General features: G+C 37.7%; 1 protein-coding gene across 2 annotated transcripts in view; it reads right to left on the reverse strand.

Moving 5' to 3' along the window:
- Positions 1-20,691, reverse strand: part of LOC127812691 (endoribonuclease Dicer homolog 3a) — a 79,717-nt gene that overhangs the window by 7,815 nt on the left and 51,211 nt on the right. Inside the window, exons 10-17 of one of the 2 annotated variants that reach the window (XM_052353201.1) lie at positions 16,295-16,400; positions 16,025-16,217; positions 15,785-15,945; positions 15,306-15,524; positions 14,906-15,171; positions 13,612-13,883; positions 12,994-13,526; positions 12,803-12,897 (exon numbers count right to left, since the gene is read on the reverse strand). In XM_052353201.1, coding sequence (XP_052209161.1) covers positions 12,803-12,897; positions 12,994-13,526; positions 13,612-13,883; positions 14,906-15,171; positions 15,306-15,524; positions 15,785-15,945; positions 16,025-16,217; positions 16,295-16,400 — 1,845 coding nt within the window. Of the gene's footprint in view, positions 1-12,781; positions 12,898-12,993; positions 13,527-13,611; positions 13,884-14,905; positions 15,172-15,305; positions 15,525-15,784; positions 15,946-16,024; positions 16,218-16,294; positions 16,401-20,691 lie in introns of both variants that reach the window. The other variant, XM_052353200.1, reaches the window with a different exon arrangement.

The raw sequence follows: 20,691 nt of genomic DNA on the forward strand, positions 1-20,691 counted from the left end.
ATATTTTAGTTTTGTATGTGCCTGTGTTTGCCTGCAACATTTTAATTTTGGTGTAAAAATATTTAAAAAATATGTTGTAGAAAGTAGGCTGATGGATGTAGAATAAACAAGAATAAGCCACTAACTTTCTTAATTATGCTCAGTATTACACTCTCTATTAATAGGGATGAGAATTACACTTCAGGAAAGCTACAAAGAATGGAAAGATACACTATACACTGTACAAGGAAACAAGATACAACACAGAATTAGAAAATCTCTATAACTGAATAGCTTTCTAAATATGAAGGATATGATCAGGGCTGATTTTAGAAAGCTGATTTAGGATTCATCCCATTCCATAATTCCATGGATTATTCAACACTCTCCCTCAAACTGAATATCCATCATTCCCAGCTTGCTTGTAAGTTCTTCAAATCTTTTGATAGGCAATCATTTTATTAGTAAATCAGCTAGCTGATTTTCTGAAGAGACAAAAGGTATACAAATCACCTTAGCTTCTATCTTTTCCTTGATAAAGTGACGATCAAATCATGTTGCATTGGATTATGTGCAATACTAATTGCTAATTGATTGTCACAAAGTAATTGCATGGGACCATTGATAGAAACCTTTAGATCATCCAGCACAATCTTTAACCACAATAACTCACATAAGCCAAGTGTCATTGCCTTAAACTCTACCTCAACACCAGACCTGGCTACTACACCTTGTTTTTTACTCCTCCAAGACACCAAATTTCTTCCCAAAAACACACAATAACTTGTAGTGGACCTTCTATCCATAAAGGAGCCTCCATAATTAGCATCAATGTAGCTTAGGACCTCCAGTTCCTTCCCTGATTTGAATAATGGACCCTTTCCCAGAGTTGCTTTAAGATAACACAAAATTCTTCTAACAGCTAGCATGTGTTCTTTAGTAGGATGATGTATGAATAGATTCACCGGGCTAACAGCAAATGCTATGTCAGGTCGAGTGTGAGATAGATAGATTAATCTACCCACTAACCTTTGGTATATCCCCCGATCAACCACTGAACTATCACTGTGACCTAACTTTAGGTTAGGTTCCAAAGGTGTGCTAGTTGCTCTGCCACCAAGCATCCCGACCTTTTCCAATAGATCCGTGGTGTATTTTCTTTGGGAAAGAAATATATATTCCTTAAGAGTAGGCAACCTTTATCCCCAATAAGTACCTAAGTCTACCAAGGTCCTTGATGTCAAACACACGGGCCAAATGCTCCTTTAGTAACTTCTATTCACCATAGTCATTTCCAGTGACAATTATGTCACCTACATACACAAGTAAGGCTATTAAAGTACCTTTCTTGGAATGCTTGATGAATAGAGTGCGATCCCCCCTGCTTTGCCAATACCCTATTTCTTTCATAGCTCTTGAGAATTGATCAAACCAGACTCTTGGAGATTGCTTTAGCCCATAAAAGGTTAAATTGCTAACATAACCTACATCAACTCCATTAGTAAATCCTAGTGGGGGTTCCATAAAAACCTCTTTCTCTAGGTCACCATGCAGGAAGACATTTTTGACATCTAGTTGCATCAACTCTCGGCCATAACAGCTAGCCAAAGAGAGTAGAATCCTCACTGTAGTCATCTTAGCCACAGGTGTAAAAGTTTCCAAATAATCTATACCGTAAGTTTGAGTGTAGCCCTTGGCTACCAATCGGGCTTTGTACCTTTCCAATGTTCCATCAGTATTATATTTCACATTAAACACCCATCTACACCCTACTGGTTGAACTCCCTTTGGTTTAGGCACCATTTCCCAAGTTTGATTCTCTCCAACTCATGCAAAGCTTGTGCCCAATTCTGATCTTGTAATGCCTCTTCTATAGTCTTAGGAATAGGTATGGAATCAAGAGAGGTTAGAAAACTCTTGTGAATTGGGGATAGCCTGTGATAGGAAATGAATTGGGCAATAGGGTGATGTGTGCAGCTCCGAACCCCTTTTCTAACAGCAATAGGCAGATCCAAATCATAATGTATAGGATTAGAACAATTAATGGGTTGAGAACCATCAGAGGGTTGAGTGAGCTCCAAACCTGACTGAGGGATAGATGATGGGCCCTGCTTAGCACATGGATTGGGTTGTTCCTTCCTCTTGTATACGTATGGTGAGCCCTTAAACCTGACATGAGATATTTTGGGTTGAACAAAGGGTGGAGAATCAAGAGATGTTTGCTACCCTCCTATTTCTACTGTCTTTGAATTATAAGTAGTAGGTAAAGTTGAGAGATTAGGAGGAGAATGTGGCTAATATGGCTGAGACACTTCCATGATAGGTAAATCATGATCATCAGTAGCTGTAATCTCCCCCTTAGGACTAAGAGTAGAAGACTGGAAAAAAGACTGATTCTCCACAAAGGTTACATCCTTAGACATAAGAATTTTTCGAGTAGGAGGGTAGTAGCACTTGTACCCTTTTTGGGTAGGAGAATAGCCCCAAAAAGACACACCTAAGGGCTCGAGGGTCAAACTTATCCCTATGATGTTTAGAGACATGAACAAAAGCTACACACCCGAATACCTTAAAAGGAAGAGAGGTATGAGGATCAATCTTTGGGAAGTAGGAAGAAAGACACTGAAATGAGGTAAGCTGATCTAGAACTCTTGAGAGAACCTTATTGATTAAATAGGTTGCAATCATCACTGCCTCACTCCAGAAAGATTTAGGCACTGAATGTTGATGCAAGAGAGCTCTAGCAACATTTAGGAGATACTTTATCTTTCGCTCAGCAACTCTATTTTGCTGAGGGGTTTCAACACGAGGATTCATGAATAATCCCTCTTGTTGGAAAAATTGATTGAGGTGATTAAAATAGTCTCTTGCATTATCACTTCTGAATTTTTTGATAGAGACCCCAACTTGAGTGAGAATCATCCTATAAAACAAGGGTAGGATAGTGCCGATGGCTGCTTTGTCTTTGAGTAAATATACCCATGTCATCCTAGTGTAGTCATCAATAAATGATACAAACCACTTAGCCCCAGAACAATTGGACACTCTAGAGGGCTAAGGAGAACATAATGTCCTAAGGAAAAAGGAAACAAAGAAAGTTCGATTATGAGGAGACTTTTGCTCCGGTGGCGAAATTAAACTCTATTAGGGTGCTTTTATCTATTGTTGTGAACTTAGATTGGGAGTTGTTTCAATTTTATATCAAGAATGCATTCCTAAATGGTGAGTTAGAATAAGAGGTATATATGAAGATTCCACCCGTTTTGAGGAACAAGGAGCAATTGGCAAGGTATGCAAGTTACATAAATCTCGTTATGGGTTGAAGCAATTCCCTAGAGCATAGTTTAAGAAGTTCAGTTCAACTTTGAAACAATTTGGCTACAAGCAAGGTGAGACCGACCACACTTTATTTACTAAACATGAAAATGGAAAAAGATGCATCTTTTTGATCAATCGGTAAATATGTATAAATGATCAAAATGTACGTACAATCACTGGGCATACCCAGGAACATTGATAAACATCCAAATACTATAGGCCTTAAGCAAGGGCTTCAAAATGGATCAAAACATAAGAATACATAGTAAACATTACTTTGTATACAAAGGTTTTAATCTTACGAACGAGACCCTCAATTGTAGATTGGACATTATCAAAAATTACTTAACCAAGAGGAGCCCTTGGCTTCTTTCTTTAGCCACTTAAGAGTACTCAGGATCGAAGTCATGGCCTTGGAGATGCCCAACCACGCTCTGATATGTGCCCAAACTGCCAAGCTAATAGGGCACAGGAAAAATAGGTGAGCCACCGATTCCTCAGCCTCATTGCACAAGGGACAAGTCCGATCAATGTCCAAAAATAGGAGTTTATCCCTTGTTAGAATGCTGGATCTAACGCATAGCCATAGCATGAAGGCATGCTTGGGAACAAGGCAAGGATGCCACACAGCCTTTGCCCAAACCTTGGCCTGCCCCTTCAGACGAAAGAACTCATAGGCCACACTTACATCAAACACATGACCTTTGGTCCAGCTATCAAGCAGATGCATCTTGATAGTATATGTGGATGGCATAATCATTACAGGTGATGATACTAATGAAATTGTAGCCCTAAAATAGAGATTGAAAGAAAAGTTTGAGGTAAAGGATTTAGGAACAATGAGATACTTTCTAGCGATGGAAGTGGCAAGGAGCAAAGAAGGAATGATAATATCTCAAAGAAAATATACACTTTATCTTTTAAAAGATACAGGAATGCTTGGATGCAAACCAAGACATACCCCACTAGAAAGAAATTGGAAGTATGAAAAAAGGGATGATGATCCACTAGTAAACAAAGAAAGGTGTCAATGGCTAGTTGGGAGATTGATTTATCTTTCCTTGACACGTCCAGACATAGCATATTCCGTGAGCATCATAAGCCAATTTATGCATGCTCCAACTCAACAACATTTGACGGTAGTTTATCACATTTTGAGGTACCTAAAGGGCACATCAGGTAAGGGATTACTATTTAAAAAGACTAATGAAAGAGGGGTTGAAGGGTTCTCCGATGCAGATTGGGCAAACTCGGTTATAGATAGTCGGCCTACATCAGGATTTTGCACAAAATTATGGGGAAACTTAGTCACATGGAGAAGTGAAAAACAATCCGCTGTGGCTAGAAGCAGTGCTGAAGCAGAATTTAGAGCAATTGTCCAAGGAATTTGTGAACTAATTTGGGTGGTAAGACTGATGGAAGATCTACAAATGCCTCTAACCAAACCAATAAAGCTATACAGTGACAGTAAGTCAGCCATCAGCATTGTCAACAACCCGGTGTAGCATGATAGAATGAAACATGTCCGGATTGATCAAAGCTTCATCCCACGAGAGATTGAAGAGGGAGGTATAAGGTTGGTATACATTCCTACAGCAGACCAAGAGGCAGATGTACTCATTAAATTTATGTCAAGACTAGGATTTGAGACTCTCATTAACAAGCTAGGAATGAGAGACATCTATTCTTAGCTTGAGTGGGGGGGGGGGGGGGGGGGGGGTGTTGGAGAGTCCTAAGCTATTAAGGAGTTCATTAGAAGAATCTACAGCTCAAAAGGAGACATGCAGTGAATGGAGCCTGGTCCGATCAAATGCAGTGAAGATAAGTCCCTAAAATCAGGATAAAAAATAGGATTAGATAGGAGTTATCTTGCTTCAATTGTATCCTAAAATCCGTTGTGTAATCTCCTAAATAGTAGAACTAGATAATATAGAAACTTGTATAAGTAGAGTTCTAGTTTTGAATCAATGTATCGAGTATTCTTTATCTTAATACTTGACCAACCTTTCTAGGTTCCTTGCCTAGGGACCAATTGTGTTCAGATAAAATATAATTCGCCTCAATTTTTTGAAAAATTTCCCTAAACTCGTTTCTCAAATTTTATTAAAACTTCACATTTTCACCATGTATGTTATTTATTTGACGAATAAAATAAATCTGGAAATTCTGTTAAAGCTCATAATTTATTTCATAAATATTTACAAAATTAAATCATAAAATCAAATCTCCATATATCTTTTAATTACAGAAGTAAATTCCAGATTTATTTCATCCTCTTTCTTTTAATTTTTCATATTTTTCTCATTTCATCATATTTTCAGCAACATTTGTTATACATTGCAGAAATAACTTCACAAATAAATTTCAGAAATTCCAGAAATAAAGTCTATAATTGTTGGAATTTCTTTATTAAATTCCCAAAATAAATTCCTGATTTATTTCATCATTTTTATTTAAATTTTCAGTATTTTTCTTATTTTCTCATATTTTTAGCATATTTATTTTACATTACAGAAATAAATTTCAGGAACAAATTCCAAAAATTCCAGAAAAACAAGTTATTATTCATTGAATCTCTTTTATTAAGTTCCACACAAAATTTCCAGATTTATTTTATCATTTTCCTTGCATTTTTCAGTAGTTTGCTCATTTTTTCATATTTTCAGATATTTATTTATTATTACAAAAAATAGATTAAAAAATTACTGTTGAATAATCTACGGAATTATGGAATGGGATGAATGCTAAATCAGCTTTCTAAAATCAGCCCTGATCTTATCCTCCATATTTAGAAAGCTGTTCAGTTTTACAGATCTCCCAATTCTGTGTTGTATCTTTTGTTTCCGTGTATAGTGTATGATGTATCTGAACAAAGTAAGGTCTCTTAGGCAGAGAACCAGAGACCTAGAAGCTTAGTTTGAGAAAAATCAAAATCTTACTTTGATTAATCGAGGAAACTGTCTTTATATATAATTCTATGCTATCTAATTCTAATATTTAGGAGATAATATATAGCAGAAAATTAAGATACACAAGATAAAATAACTACCATATCCTACTCCTATTATTTCCCCTGATTTTTACGAACTCATCTAGATTATCACTTTGGGTCTTCAAATCCTCCTTATCACTACTTATCAGCACAAGATTGGGACCAGTTCCTTGCGTAGACTCCTTAGCATTTACTCTTTTTTTCTTTCGGTGAGACTCCTTAGCAGCCTAGGACTCTCCAACAGTATTTTTCCATTCTTTGTAGTTTTCTTAAAGTGTAATACCATGCATAATCAAGAAAGTTAGTGGCTTATTCTTGTTTATTCTACATCCATCAGCCTACTTTCTACATGGTATCAGAGCCTAAAACCTCTGATTATTAGTGTGCCTTCATTGCCACGATCCCTCATTTGTTTGTTCTCGTCTTGTTTGCTGGTGACATATCTCCCTATAATGTTGGAGATTTCTAAAACCGCTTCTCCTATGACAACAAGGGAAGCAATGCCCATTGAGCAGACTGTTGGTGGAGCTTCAACTAGTGAACCACCGGGAATGCACCACTCCTACAGATTGGATGGTGGAATCGATCTTCAGTGGTCTCAATTGGTGAGGACTTTTCTGAAGGGCCGAGGGAAGATAGCCCATCTCATCGAACCAGCTCCTAAGGCGACAAATCCGAGCTTTGCTGCCTAGGATGTGGAGGATTCGATGTTGATGTCCTGGTTGTGGAGTGGCATGCTTCTAGAGGTATGTTTTTTATCTACTGCTAGAGAAATTTGAGAAACGGTGAAGAGGACCTATTCTAAAGTGCAAGACGCATCGGTTGTGCATGAGATTAACACTAAAATCAATAGTACAAAGCAAGGGACTCTAACTGTAACTGAATATTACAACCGGATGGAAGGGTTTTGGCTTGAATATCTACACTGTCAGGATATAAAAATGGTGTGTAGTGAGGATGCCATTATCTTAACCTCTATGTTGGAAAGAGATAAGATAGTGGAATTTTTGGCAGGTCTCAACCATGAGTTTAATTAAGGGCGGGCTCAAGTACTTAGCATGGAAAAAATGCCATCACTAATTGAGATCTTTTTTTATAGTGAGAAGTGAAGAAATATAGAAGGGCAGCTATGTTTTCTGATCATGGCATGGAGGGATCGACTATGGTAACTAAAAAGGTGCAGGGGACATGGATGAAGCCTCTGCAAGGCAGAGAGTAGTCCTCATCAAAGCATGCAAAGGGAGGGGCTTTGGTGCTCGTTGTCATGACCCCAAGGATAGTTTAATAAATATAATAGTAGGAGTTGGCATGCAATATATAATAATTGTAATTTCTTTTTCTTTTTTTTGTTATAGGGCTTTGTCCTATTTTATAGGCAATTAGGCTAGTTGTTATATTGCACATGAGAGCATGTGGGAGGTTGTTAGGCTCTATATAAGCCACAACTGAGGTTGGAAGGATTATGCCTAAATTGATTGAATGAATATTCTCATTTTCTCTCTAGAATTCTCTCTGTCTCCCTCCAATTTCCCTTTCTCTCATTTCCCCCTAAATCTTCTTCTCTATACTGTTCTCCCTTAATTCCCTCCCTCAATTCTTTCCAATTCCTCTTTTAACCTATCACGAATCCTAGGTTCGTGACACTCGTATTGCAAAAAGCCTAGACATACAAGAGACACATGCTTCAAATTGCATGGTAAAGAGGCAGTCCTAAGCAAGCTGGGAGGTTTCAAGAACTTGCAGCCAAAGAACCAAGGAAAAGCCTATCTCTCCACTAATGAAACAGAGGAGACAACTGAAAAGGCTGACTCAATAGCCTCCTCAGACCTAGGTTAATTGAATACAGAAGAGATTGGCAAGTTGAAATCTTTCCTTAAAACTCTCTAAGGTGAATGTTCCTTAACTCAAGTAGGTATGTGCCTTAATTTTGAGCTTTCACTTGCCTCATATACAACTAGGAATGAACCATGGATTTTAGATTCTGGAGCAATTGACCACATGTCACCTAATCTGATTTTTTTTGAAACCTATGAACCAATAACTAGCTTTAGAAAAATCACTGTTACTAATGACCAAGCTATTCCTATAGTTGGACAAGGAAATGCCCGTTTGAACCCATCCCTACCTGCCCAACATGTCTTGTATGTACCTAGCCTTTCCACCAATCTGCTTTCTATTGACAAGCTTACCCAAAGCCTTAATTGCTATGTGAATTTCTCACCTCATGGTTGTGTGTTTCAAGATCTAACAACAGGGAAGATGATTGGTACTGCTAAGGCATTGAATGGGTTGTACTGCCTACAAAGAAGCAAAGAGCTACCTGCAGGAGACCATTCCAGCCTTACTCCTCTTTGCTAACCTCTACTCACCCTAATGTATGGCTTCAGCATTTTAGATTTGGGCATCTACCTTTTAATTTATTAAAGACCATGTTCCCAAATCTATTTAAAGGTGTTGATGTCAATTCCTTTCACTATGATGTGTGTGAGTGTACCCTTGGGCAACCAACTTTGCTTTATAACGATCTATACTCCCATCTGATCTATATTTGATGGTAAAAACCCATCTACAGCCTATAATCTTCTTGGTTTTTGGTAAATCAACTAGTTCCCATGTTTGATTGCTCTCCAATGCTTTCATCTCCTCCATCACAGCCCTTTTCCAGTTTGGATTGCTCAAAGCTTCCTGTATACTGCTGGGAATAATCACTCCATCCAAGGTTGTATTGAATGCCTTAAACTGGGAGGATAACTTGGAATAAGTTAGGTAATTTGACATTGGATATTTAGCACAAGATCTTATCCCTTTCCTGATGGCAATTGGCAAATTTAAATCGCTGGTTGTTGTATTGTTATCCTCACTTGTTGGACCAGTCTTTGGTTCTAACAATTGGCTAATTTGAGGATCCAATTGCTTTGGTCTTCTTGAGTACAATTTAATTGGTTTTTCAGGACTCAAGTCTTCCCTTGTATCAGTCTCCCCTAGTTCAACTGATGGGTGAATTGGTTTAGGGCTTGAAGAAGATAAAAATTCAAGGTTCTTGGGTTTGAGGTGGTTGGCTGAGAACAATCAGCTGCATCTGTTTGAATAGGATCATCATTTGGAATAGAAGGAGAGATAGGTAATATAACAGGCATTTAAACAGTAGGATCCCAATGATTTTCCCCTGTTTTTGACAGATTACCTAAGTGGTAGAATCTAGTTTCATCGAAAGTTACATCACAAGACACAATTTTTGTGATGTAGGACAATAGCATTTATATCCCTTTTGAGTGGGTGAGTAACCAATGAATATGCATTTGAATGCCTTAGGTTCTTGTTTATGGCGATTGGGGATGGTTTGGTAGATATATACCACACATCCGAATACTTTTGGAGGAAGAGTGTTGAAAATCCTAACATGAGGAAAGACGGTGTTGTGCAATGGAGTTTGGTATTTTAGGACCTTGGTTGGCAGCCTATTGATCAAGTAAGAGGCTAATAGGACAGCTTCACCCCAATATTTGTCTGGAGTAGAACTTGTAAACATTAGGGCTCTAGCCATTTAAGTAAATGGCGATTTTCTCTTAACTACCCCATTTTGTTGGGATGTATAGGGGCAAGTGCTTTGATGTAAAATCTCATTTGTAGTAAGGTATTGAGTGAATGGGTATGAAAAGTATTCTCGGCTATTATCAGTTCTAAGAATGCAAATAGAGGATTGAAATAAGTTTAGGATGAACTTGTGGAAATTCTGAAAAATTGCACAAATCTCATATTTTTCCTTCATTAGGTATACCCAACATACTCTTGTGTGGTCATAAATGAAAGTCACAAACCACCTAGCACCATTTAAGTTTGGAACTCTAGCTAGTCCCCAAATATTATTGTGGATCAAATGAAATGGTTTGGAAAGAGTGCATGAATTTGGTTGATGAGAACTATGAGTTTGTTTAGCTAGTATGTAGTGATCACAGTTGAGAAACGACAATTCTTTATTGATGAATAAATCAGGGTACAAATGTTTCAAATATTGAAAGCTAGGATGACCAAGACATCTATGTCATAACAAAATTTTAGAATTCAAGCTAACTAAAAGGGAAAAACTAGGAGCTAACTAACTAGGGAGAGACTTGTTATCCAATACCCAATAAAGACCATCCTTCTCCTCAGCACTGCCAATCATCTTTCCCGTGGACTAGTCCTGAAAACACAATATGAAGGGAAGAAAGTTACAATGCAATCCAAATCCTTTGTGAGTTAACTCACAAATAGCAAGCTACACTTCAAATTTGACACATATAAAACAGAATCAAGTGATAAACCAGCCACATACACACTTCATTTTCCCTTAACCGAGGACACTGTTCCATCTGCCATTAGAACTGTTAGTTCCTTATCCTTCAACTGAATGTTTTTAAACATGTTGATAGATCCAATCATATGATCAGATGCTCTGGTATCTACAACCCAATAACTATCACTCATCCTTCTAGTAGTTAAAGAAAACATTGAATTACCTCTTTGAGGTATAGGCATTGAAGGATTGGCTGCTGATCCATCTGATTCCTTTGAAACATGTGTTCCATTCAGTAATTTCTGTAAGAACTCCACCTGATCAGCTCTTAAATTTAATCACATACCTTTTTCTGCATTCTGAACACTTGCAATTGCATAAGTTGGCCTTTCTTTCTCCTTCTTAATCCTCGGTTGCCAGTTTGGAGGCTTCCCATGAAGCTTCCAGCAGGTTTGTTTTGTATGATAGAGCTTGTTACAGTGTTCACACCACTGTTTAACCCTAGAAGTTTCTTCTTTCTTAGAGGTAGCAAGGGCAAAACCAGTGTTTGGTTCTGATTGTGTGAGCATAACCCGCCTCCTGCCTTCCTCACGTTTGACCTCTGCAAATACTTCTTTGAGAGATGGCAGTGGCTTGATACCTAAGAGTTGTCCCCTGACTTCATCCAAATCTAAATTAAGCCCTTGGAGGAAATCAAATACTCATTCCTTCTCCAATATCCTATTATACTTCTGGTTGTCACTTGAGCATTCCCATTTTGGATCATAAAACAAATCCATCTCTTGTCATAATCTACTAGGTTGTTGTAGTATTCGGTGACACTAAGACCACTTTGTTTTGTAGTCCTAATGGTTGCTCTGATCTCAAAACACTGGGTAGTGTTTTTGAGATCAGAGTATAGTTCTTGGACTGCATCCCACACCTCCTTTGCGGTCTTATAGAACAGATAGGTTCGGCCTATCTTAGGTTCCATTGAGTTGATCAGCCAAGCCACGAGAATAGAATTCTCTACCTCCCATCGTTGGTATTCTACGGACTCTTCCGAAGGAGTTGGGACAGTCCCAGTGAGATAGCTGAATTTCCCTTTGCCTTTGATCACCAAAGTCACGGACTGAAACCATTCACTAAAGTTTCTACCGTTCAACTTGTGTTGTGTGATTTGCGAGGTTTGGCTATCCATGGTGAGAGTGTTGGTAGGAGTCATGGCAGCTTGCACCGGTGGTTGAGAAACTGAACTTCGAGAGGATTCCTCAATCGTAGGGGTTGGGATTGCTGGATTAGCATCAACCATATTGATTAAAATACTAGCTCTGATAACCGAGCTCTAATACCATGAACACAGTCCCTAGGCAAGAAACCTAGAAAGGTTGGTCGAGTATTAAGATGAAGAATACTCGATACATTGATTCAAAACTAGAACTCTACTTATACAAGTTTCTATATTATCTAGTCCTACTATTTAGGAGATTACACAACAGATTTTAGGATACAACCGAAGTAAGATAACTCCTATCTAATCCTATTTTTTATCCTTATTTTAGGGACTTATCTTCACTGCATTTGATCAGATCAGGCTCCATTCACTGCATGTCTCCTTTTCAGCTACATATTCTTCTAATGAACTCCTTAATAGCTTACGACTCTCCAACATTATCAAATAGTAATTCTGAGATCGATTGTTTCCTTGTTTGTGGATGGGTGGGATGGATAGCCAGCCAACAAGGGATCTATGATCCTGGAATGAGCAAATGGAGGAACGCATGAAATATGTCAGTGAACATTTGAAGCACTGCTTAGCCAGACATTAGTGTGTTTTTCCCCTTTGATTTTTCAGATTCCCCTAAAAGGGCCCTTTGTGCCTCTTCTGAGGCACATTTTGTGCAAAGTGCTAGCACCAGGAATATGTATTCAACCTATTTATTGTTAGGGACAAAGACGGAGAGATAAGGCAGATTCTTTTAGAATTTAATTGTCTCCATAATTTCTCTTCTGAGGCACATATTGAGCTTAAAGAACAAGGTAAAAGAATATATAACATACAAAATAAACCTACTAATGATATCATAATGCAAGACTGAAGAAAACAAAACACAGGAAGACTTCCAGCCCGTAAAACCAAAGAATGAGGAAAGCAGTAGAAGACAACTTATTTGTTATGATAAATATTTAGCACGCAAGCAGCAGGCATTCCTTCTCAAAATTCAAAAGAAACATACTTGGCATGCAAGTTGACAGACCTTCATTCTTAAAATCCACAAGAAGGTTGTGTGCTTTATGACTCTGCTTTAGCAGCAACAAGGGTTGTCCAGGATGCATTAATACAATACCATACCTGATAGTGAAAATGTTATGCATCAGAAAATCGAAAATGGAAAGTATAAATAGACTATGCAGTGTGCATAACATTTCACATCAAATAGATACCTACTTTTTGTTGAAATAGTCAGCAAAAGACGAATAATTGGAAGGCAATGCATCAGAGTTACCATCAAAGGGACTCTCAGCAGATGTATTATCAATCACATCTAGGACAGTGTAAATTCTCCCCGTGTGAATGGCCAAAACCACCATGTCCTTGAGGCTCTTCATATCAAAGGATTTATCTGCCAAGTGAATGACATTTGTGCTACTCTGGTCAGTGTCAATGTGGTTCCTATCTTGAATTAATGAATTCCTCCGGTCACTAGTAGATTGATCAGCACTTAACCAAGCATTTCTTCTCAAAAATTCTACCACAGAGACGCTAGAGTTGATTCCCTTCCAATTAATTCTCCAACATTCTGAATGAAGATCATTTGATGAAGCCAATGGTAGGAGCAGATACATGTTTGATTGATTCCATAATGATTCTTCCTCCTCTTGCAACAAAAACTTTCTTCCTCCCCCTGATTTTGAACCAATAAACAATTTTCCAAATAATCCATTAAAGAAAAATGCTTGAAAACACATTGCTTTCTCCACCTGTAAGTAAACAAAGTGCATTAGTGTAACTGGAGGTGTTGAGATATAAAACAAGATTGGCTTTACATTAAGGTTATGCTTGAACCTGCTGTTCATCTAGATGTATTTCCCCGCAAGAAGAAACAGAAGATTTCACAAACTTTGAAACTAAATAAAGTTCCACTTCAACATTTCCCACATCATCATCTAGCTTTGATTCAAGCAGAAGAACGAAACTGGAGTACATCACATTAGGTATATTACAAGAGAAACATATTTTGTAGGCATGAAAAATGGCAGTGTCATGTTTTAAACTCCACTTCCCAGATAGTCCACGAATCCAGGCCGTCCCGTGCAATTCCTTCCTCTTGGTTGTACCTATAGACAACCAAAAAAAACATAAAATATCTCCAATAAGATATTAGAGATAATAGCACAGACACACAAGTCCAAACCCAACAGTGTGTCCTAATCACACACATTCCCAATGTTCAAGATGCAATGATTCAACAACATTAAATATGATGCAGGCTTTTTCTATGTAATTCAGAAGAAAATCAAAGAAAAATGAATTGTGCGCTAACGTTATGCAATATTGATGCTTTATTGAGTTTCTACATCAAATAGAATATGAACACAGAGTCCAAAATCCAATTGACTTGTTTTACCTTGAAATTCTAGCTTAACAGTTCACCAGCAAGCTAGCCCCAGCAGATGTTAAAAGATCTGCCATTATTGCTCAATTATCTACCAGAGTCAGAAATTGACATGGCAGGAATGTCACTGTTCTAATTTAAGTCACGATATTTGCATACCAGGCATGTCATTGTTCTAATTTAAGTAATGTACTTGGTTGTAGATGTAAAAATTGAATCAAGTATTTGATGCACATTATATAGTGTAGGAATATGAACAATGTAGATGGAAGATGAAAAATATTATTGCTACATCCAGATTACATGACCAGACCCTTCTCTTATAGGGCTGGGAAATCTGTACATTTAGGAATATGCCAAAATTAAATAGATTATACAATCAAGAATATATTCAAGATAGAATAGGATCTTTCCAAAAAGTGAGGATATGATTGTGAATTGAGGATATGATCAGATCCTGCAAGATATGGTAACTTTCTGGATTTAGGAAGATTTGTAGGATTGCATAGTACTCGATTATTCAACATATAGCTACTAAGCTCCTGAAAGAACAACATCAACGATAAGGTCCAGGAAGCAATTGTTTAACTGTAGCTTCCGAACTCCCTAGTGTATGTCAGTTATGAGCTCATTAAGTTAATTCTATTTAGGCTTAGAATATGAATGCATTAACAAACAAAAATTAGACTCAAAAAGAAGACCAAGGTTCTAAGGGCATGAAAAATGTAGATGTATATACATTACCTGCTCCTGAAATTGATCCTTTTCTCCTTGAAACAGAATCATTTTCTGATGTTTCTTCATTGAAGGGAAGAAGATGATCATCAAGAGCTCCCATTTTATGCAGTTTCTTACATGCATCAAAGCATACTATCTGTTTAGATAAATGAGAATTTCCACATGGAGAACCAACTATAGTTTGAAAGGCTGCATTAGGAGGTAATGTCAATTTACATTGATATAACTCTCCCAACAACAGGAACTGAAAAATGGGCTTTGGAGTGAAGTACCTAGAAAGGAAATATATCTTAGTTCAAGCTTTGAATACGTAGGATAGTGCAGTCTTACTCAAACACAGAAAGACTGCTGAGCACAACAATTATGATAATGGAACTTTAAGGAAAAACAAAGTGCACATCCATACTTATCTCCAGGGAGCTTTTCACAGTAATGATGAATGAGGTTGACACTAGAATCTACAGTTATTGATGCTCCAGTTGCCTCCACATAATATGCATCTGTTTCCCTGATAGTGCATGCTCTTACAAACCCAGTAACAGGATCTCTATTAATTGCTCTACCAATCATAGAATACTCGCTTCTGATTATATCAAATATTTGATCTCTCTGCTTTATGTTCCCCCTACAGATATAAGAACATTTGGAAACGTGAATGCTAAAAATACTTGAAAACGTAGTACTTAGCCCACCAGCAAAAAAAAAAAAACATCAATAATAATGCATGCTAAATAGAAACAGGATGTCAACAGAAATGTAGAACACCCATAGACTACATCTCTATTAGACAAACATGTAAGACATGAAGTCCAGAAACAAAAAACCAAAAAAAAAAAACAAAAAAAAACAATAAAAGGAAAAAAGAAAATATGGCCTTTAACTTACCTCTCAAGCATAATAACAAACTGGGACTCATTTTGACGAGCCCGTCCTCGTGATTGGATATAGCTGCGAACTGTCTTTGGCAGGTCAAACCGTATAACAAAAGAGCAATCCGGTATATGAATTCCCTCCTCGATCACATCAGTAGCAAATAATAGGTTGACCTATTAACATTTTACTCATTAAGTAGGAATTCCCATGGAAAACCCGCCTGTACACATATGTAAACAAGACGGTTGATACCTTTCCAGAGCGAAATGATTCCAGATTTTCTTTCTGTACTTTTGGTGCCAGGGCATCAACTGATGAATTACTTCCAGTCAAATAAGAAACTCTGAGATGAGAAAAACATGCAACTCTCTTCATAACTCTTTCAATAACTTTTGCTGTTACAATCCTTTCAACAAAAATGAGGCACAACATTTGCCTAGCTTCTCTGCAAGCAAAATAAGTACAGTAAGTTGAGACCAAGTCAAAGTACTAAATGGAAAGGCACTTAGGATGTTCTATTACCGGAATGATTTAAAAATTTGAAAGAGTTCATATAGTTTTGCAGATACATAGCCCATCGTAACAGTATTTGAATAATCATCTCCAATGTCCAAAAGATATGCATTGCCTGCAGAAAACAAGAAACTGCCAAGAGTTAAGAACATAAATTTTAACAGAGAAACCAAATCCTCACAAATTGAAGAATACACTAATTGTGAATCGGCAAAAACACAACAGTGTCTCAGATCTGTTCTTTATTGACAGATTGGATTACTAGAACCTGTCTTGATTGATCAATTCTTTTTTCCAGGGATAGATTGCTACAAATTGCCATATTTTATCAAGTCCTTTTCCTTGACAAGGTACAGTTACAGTAACAAAAATGCCAAATGGAAGCAACATTATGTTACTGTAACAGCCTATAGAGTTGTGGGTGTCAAGAACCAAGAAATGATATTGATTAAGTTGAAAGTGTAGAAAGGCATTAGTCAATCTCACCATACGCTAGTAAGTATGTTATTTATATACAGGTCAGAGAATAAAACATGAGGTGCCATAACATGAATTTACACAAATACCCTCATACCATACAGCTATATACAAAAACTCCCCTGGAGCATGTATATATATATATATCATATGTCTGATAGGATACTGATTATCGAAAGGAACTACAAGCTGGAAATTAACAAAATGAAAAAAAAAATTGGGCATTCGAGAGGCCCTTAACTCTCCCAAGAACTCAATACCAAAATCTTCTCTCCCTACCAATATCTTCACCCTCTACATATATCCCTCTCTCCTCCTCATCCGCATTCTGTTACGCACACTTGCTGGGTTGTGTTCCCCACTCTACCCCTTATGCACATGGCTGGCTGTTATGCCAGCCAGCCAATTTACCACCCTACCACAGCCTCTTGGGCCTTCTTTGATAAGTCCAATGAACCGGGACCTATCAATGTACCAAGCTTGTCACAAATATAATTTACACTAGGACCTCTGAGGGGTTTGGTAAATGAAGAATTAATTGGAGAAAAAAGGTTATTCTGGTTTCATTGATAGACTTTGATTTATACAAGATTAGGAGATAAGAATCCTACCTATTGTACAAGTCTAACTTATCCAAATTACAAAACATAATTAGTTTAAATCTATAGATAATCTATTTATAGAAACAAGAAACAAAATAAGTTAAATAAAAGGAGAGACATTCGGCCTTATATTCAGCTTTGAGAATTCTGAAACTTTAGGGGCATTATCTCGGTTTTTTACTTAAGGATAAATCTTCTCTAAATTTAGCTTAATTATCCACACTCCCCCTCAAGCTTGGGCTAAAAAATGTTGTTCAAACCAAGCTTGGATCTCATTCCATCAAAAATTCTTCTCGATAGAGCTTTAGTTACTATATCAGAAACTTGATTTGTAATGGGAGTATATACCAGCTGAAACATCCCTTCTTCCAACTTCTCTTTAATAAAATGCCGGTTTATTTCAACATGTTTTGTCCAATCATGATGGACCGGGTTCTTTGCAATGCTGATTGCAGATTGATTGTCACATAGAACTTGAACTAGTTTAGGGATAGCCACTTGAAGTTCTTGAAATAATCTTCTCAACCATATTCCTTCACAAAACCCTTGAGCCATAGCTCGAAATTTAGCCTCCGCACTACTTTTTGCAACCACGGACTGTTTTTTGCTACGTCAAGTAACTAAATTCCCCCAAACAAAAGAACAATAGCCAAATGTTGACCTCCTGTCACAAACAGAACTAGCCCAATCAGCATCACTATACACTTTTATTCCTCGATTATTTGTTTTCCGGAACATCAAGCCTTTGCTCGGAATCAATTTTACAAACTTTAAGATGCGATAGACAGCATTCATATGTACTTCTCTAGGATCATTCATAAATTGGCTAACACAACTTACTGAGAAGCTTATATCAGGCCGCGTGTGGAATAAGTATATTAGCTTTCCCACCAATCTTTGATACCTTCCCTTGTCAATTGGTGCACTTTCCTTGCCAAGATCTAACTTTGTAGTTGTATCCATAGGTGAATCAACCGGTTTGCAACCCAACATCCCAGTTTCTTTTAGTAGGTCTAGAGTATACTTTGTTTGGGATATAGAGATACCTTCTTTTGATCTTGCAACCTCCATACACAAGAAGTACCTTAGATTTTCGAGATCCTTAATTTCAAATTCCTTTGCAAGCATGCCCTTGAGATTATTTATTTCCAGCTAGTTATCTCATGTAATAATAATATCATCCACATATACAATAAGAATGGATAATTTACCTCCCATGGTATGTTTGATAAACAGTGAGTGATTATCTTGACTTTGATTGTACCCTTGTTGTTTGACTGCCTTTTTAAATCTCTCAAACCAAGCTCTAGGTGATTGTTTGAGTCAGTAGAGGGATCGTTTGAGTTTGCATACCTTGTTTCTCATATGATTGGTTTCAAAGCCATGAAGAATTTCCATGTAGACTTCTTCTTCTAGAGTTCCATTTAAAAAAGCATTCTTCACATCTAGTTGGTGAAGAGGCCAATCCAAATTTGCAGCTAGAGACAATAGGATTTGGATGGTATTTAACTTGGCCACGGGAGAAAATGTCTCTTGGTAATCAATACCATAGGATTGAGTGAACCCCTTTGCTACTAGCCGAGCTTTGAATCGGTCAATCTGCCCATCTTCCTCGTACAATATCTACTGCAATATATTACCATACACGCATAGATTTCTTCGTGCTTCAATATGCATGTATACAAGTCCTTATACACTTAATTAGTGAAATACACAGATATTTATTGTTTTATTTTACAATTTAGTTGTTTGAAACTATAGGAATTCCTTATAGTCAACATCAGATAAGAAAACTATTAGAATTATTAGTATGACTGTATATATTGTAATTATTGTATGTGTGTGTTTTATTTATAATTAGATTAAGTCCATAGATTAAGCCCGTATGTGTTTAAGGCTCACTATGCATATTATAAATAACAAATTAAGAGAGGCTAATCTTTTAGATTTTTCTCTCATAATTATTTTCTTACATAGTATCAGAGCCACCAGTGAGAAAAACCATAACCGTCACTGTATATCTTTTTTCGGCGACCTTCAAACCCTAGCCGTCATCGTCACCGTCAGTATCACCGTCACTGCCCATGCAAGAACACCACTGTCCAGCCACCACTTGCTAACAACGCTACCACCCTAGGGTTCGCCACGATCAGATAGACCAACCGCCAAAAACCCGCCAATGGACCACCCACGCGCCATAGCCACACGTTGCCTCCGCCTCCATGCATCAGCACGTGATAGTGCGTCTGCCGATCACTTCTCTCTGGCTTCTCCAAATCTGATCTCCGACTACTCCTCAAGCTATTTCCGATGTTAAAGTCCTCGCCATGTCTAATCTCAGTGACGCGATTTCTGCTGGTGCTACTGTCACACCGACATATGTTTCCCCTGCTGCCTCTCAATCCTTTATTGTCTCCAATCTTGGCACAATCAATATTACAACTGTCAAGTTGATAGGGTCTACCAATTATCTCTCATGGGCAACCTCTATCAAAATGTGGTTCAAATGGCAAGGTTAAGCTAATCATCTTACCACAAAGGCTGAAAGTGTGCTAGAAGCTAATCGGGCTAAATGGGAACAAGTTGATGCCCAGTTATGTAGCCTCATATGGCAATCTATTGATCCGTCCATCATGCAGTTCTTTCGCCCCTTTGAAACTTGTGTTGATGTGTGGAAGGAAGCTGAAGAGTGTTATACAAACAACATCCAACGTTTGTACACTGTGGTCCCTAATATCAAAAATCTCAAGCAGGAGTTGTCCATGGAATCTTATCTGGGGCAGGTTTGGGCTCTCAAGCAAGAATTTGATGCTCTTCTTCCTCTTATTACGACCTGCACCGAACAGATTGCTCAACGAGAGAAGTTTTTTATGGTTATTGCTCTTTCCGGCCTAAAACCAAAGTTTGATGCCATCAGGCATCAAACTTTGACCAACTCCACTAATCCTACCATGAAGGACTCTTTTAAAAAGTTGTTGAATATGATAGGTGCGCATCATATGACCTCTTCTTCTCATGTTGTTCCTCCAACCAAATCTTCAACTCTTATGTCTCAGGCATCCACTGTAGGAGGAAATAGAGGACGCAATAATAGTCGCCCACGTCCACAGTGTACCTTTTGTAAGAAACTAGGTCCTCTTGAGGACAAATGCTGGAAGAAACATGGATGTCCAGCTGCTCCACCTACATCATCTACCAATGCAGCTCATGTATTTCAAAGCGATCCTAGTCCTGCTAAATCTCCACCACGTTCGCAATTGGTACCTATATTTGCAACTAAGTATGATGCCTTCCTGAAGTTCCAGGCCACCCAGCAGTCTCATCCTA

The sequence above is a fragment of the Diospyros lotus genome, chromosome 11 (assembly GCF_014633365.1).
Source record: "Diospyros lotus cultivar Yz01 chromosome 11, ASM1463336v1, whole genome shotgun sequence".
NCBI classification, from domain to species: domain Eukaryota; kingdom Viridiplantae; phylum Streptophyta; class Magnoliopsida; order Ericales; family Ebenaceae; genus Diospyros; species Diospyros lotus.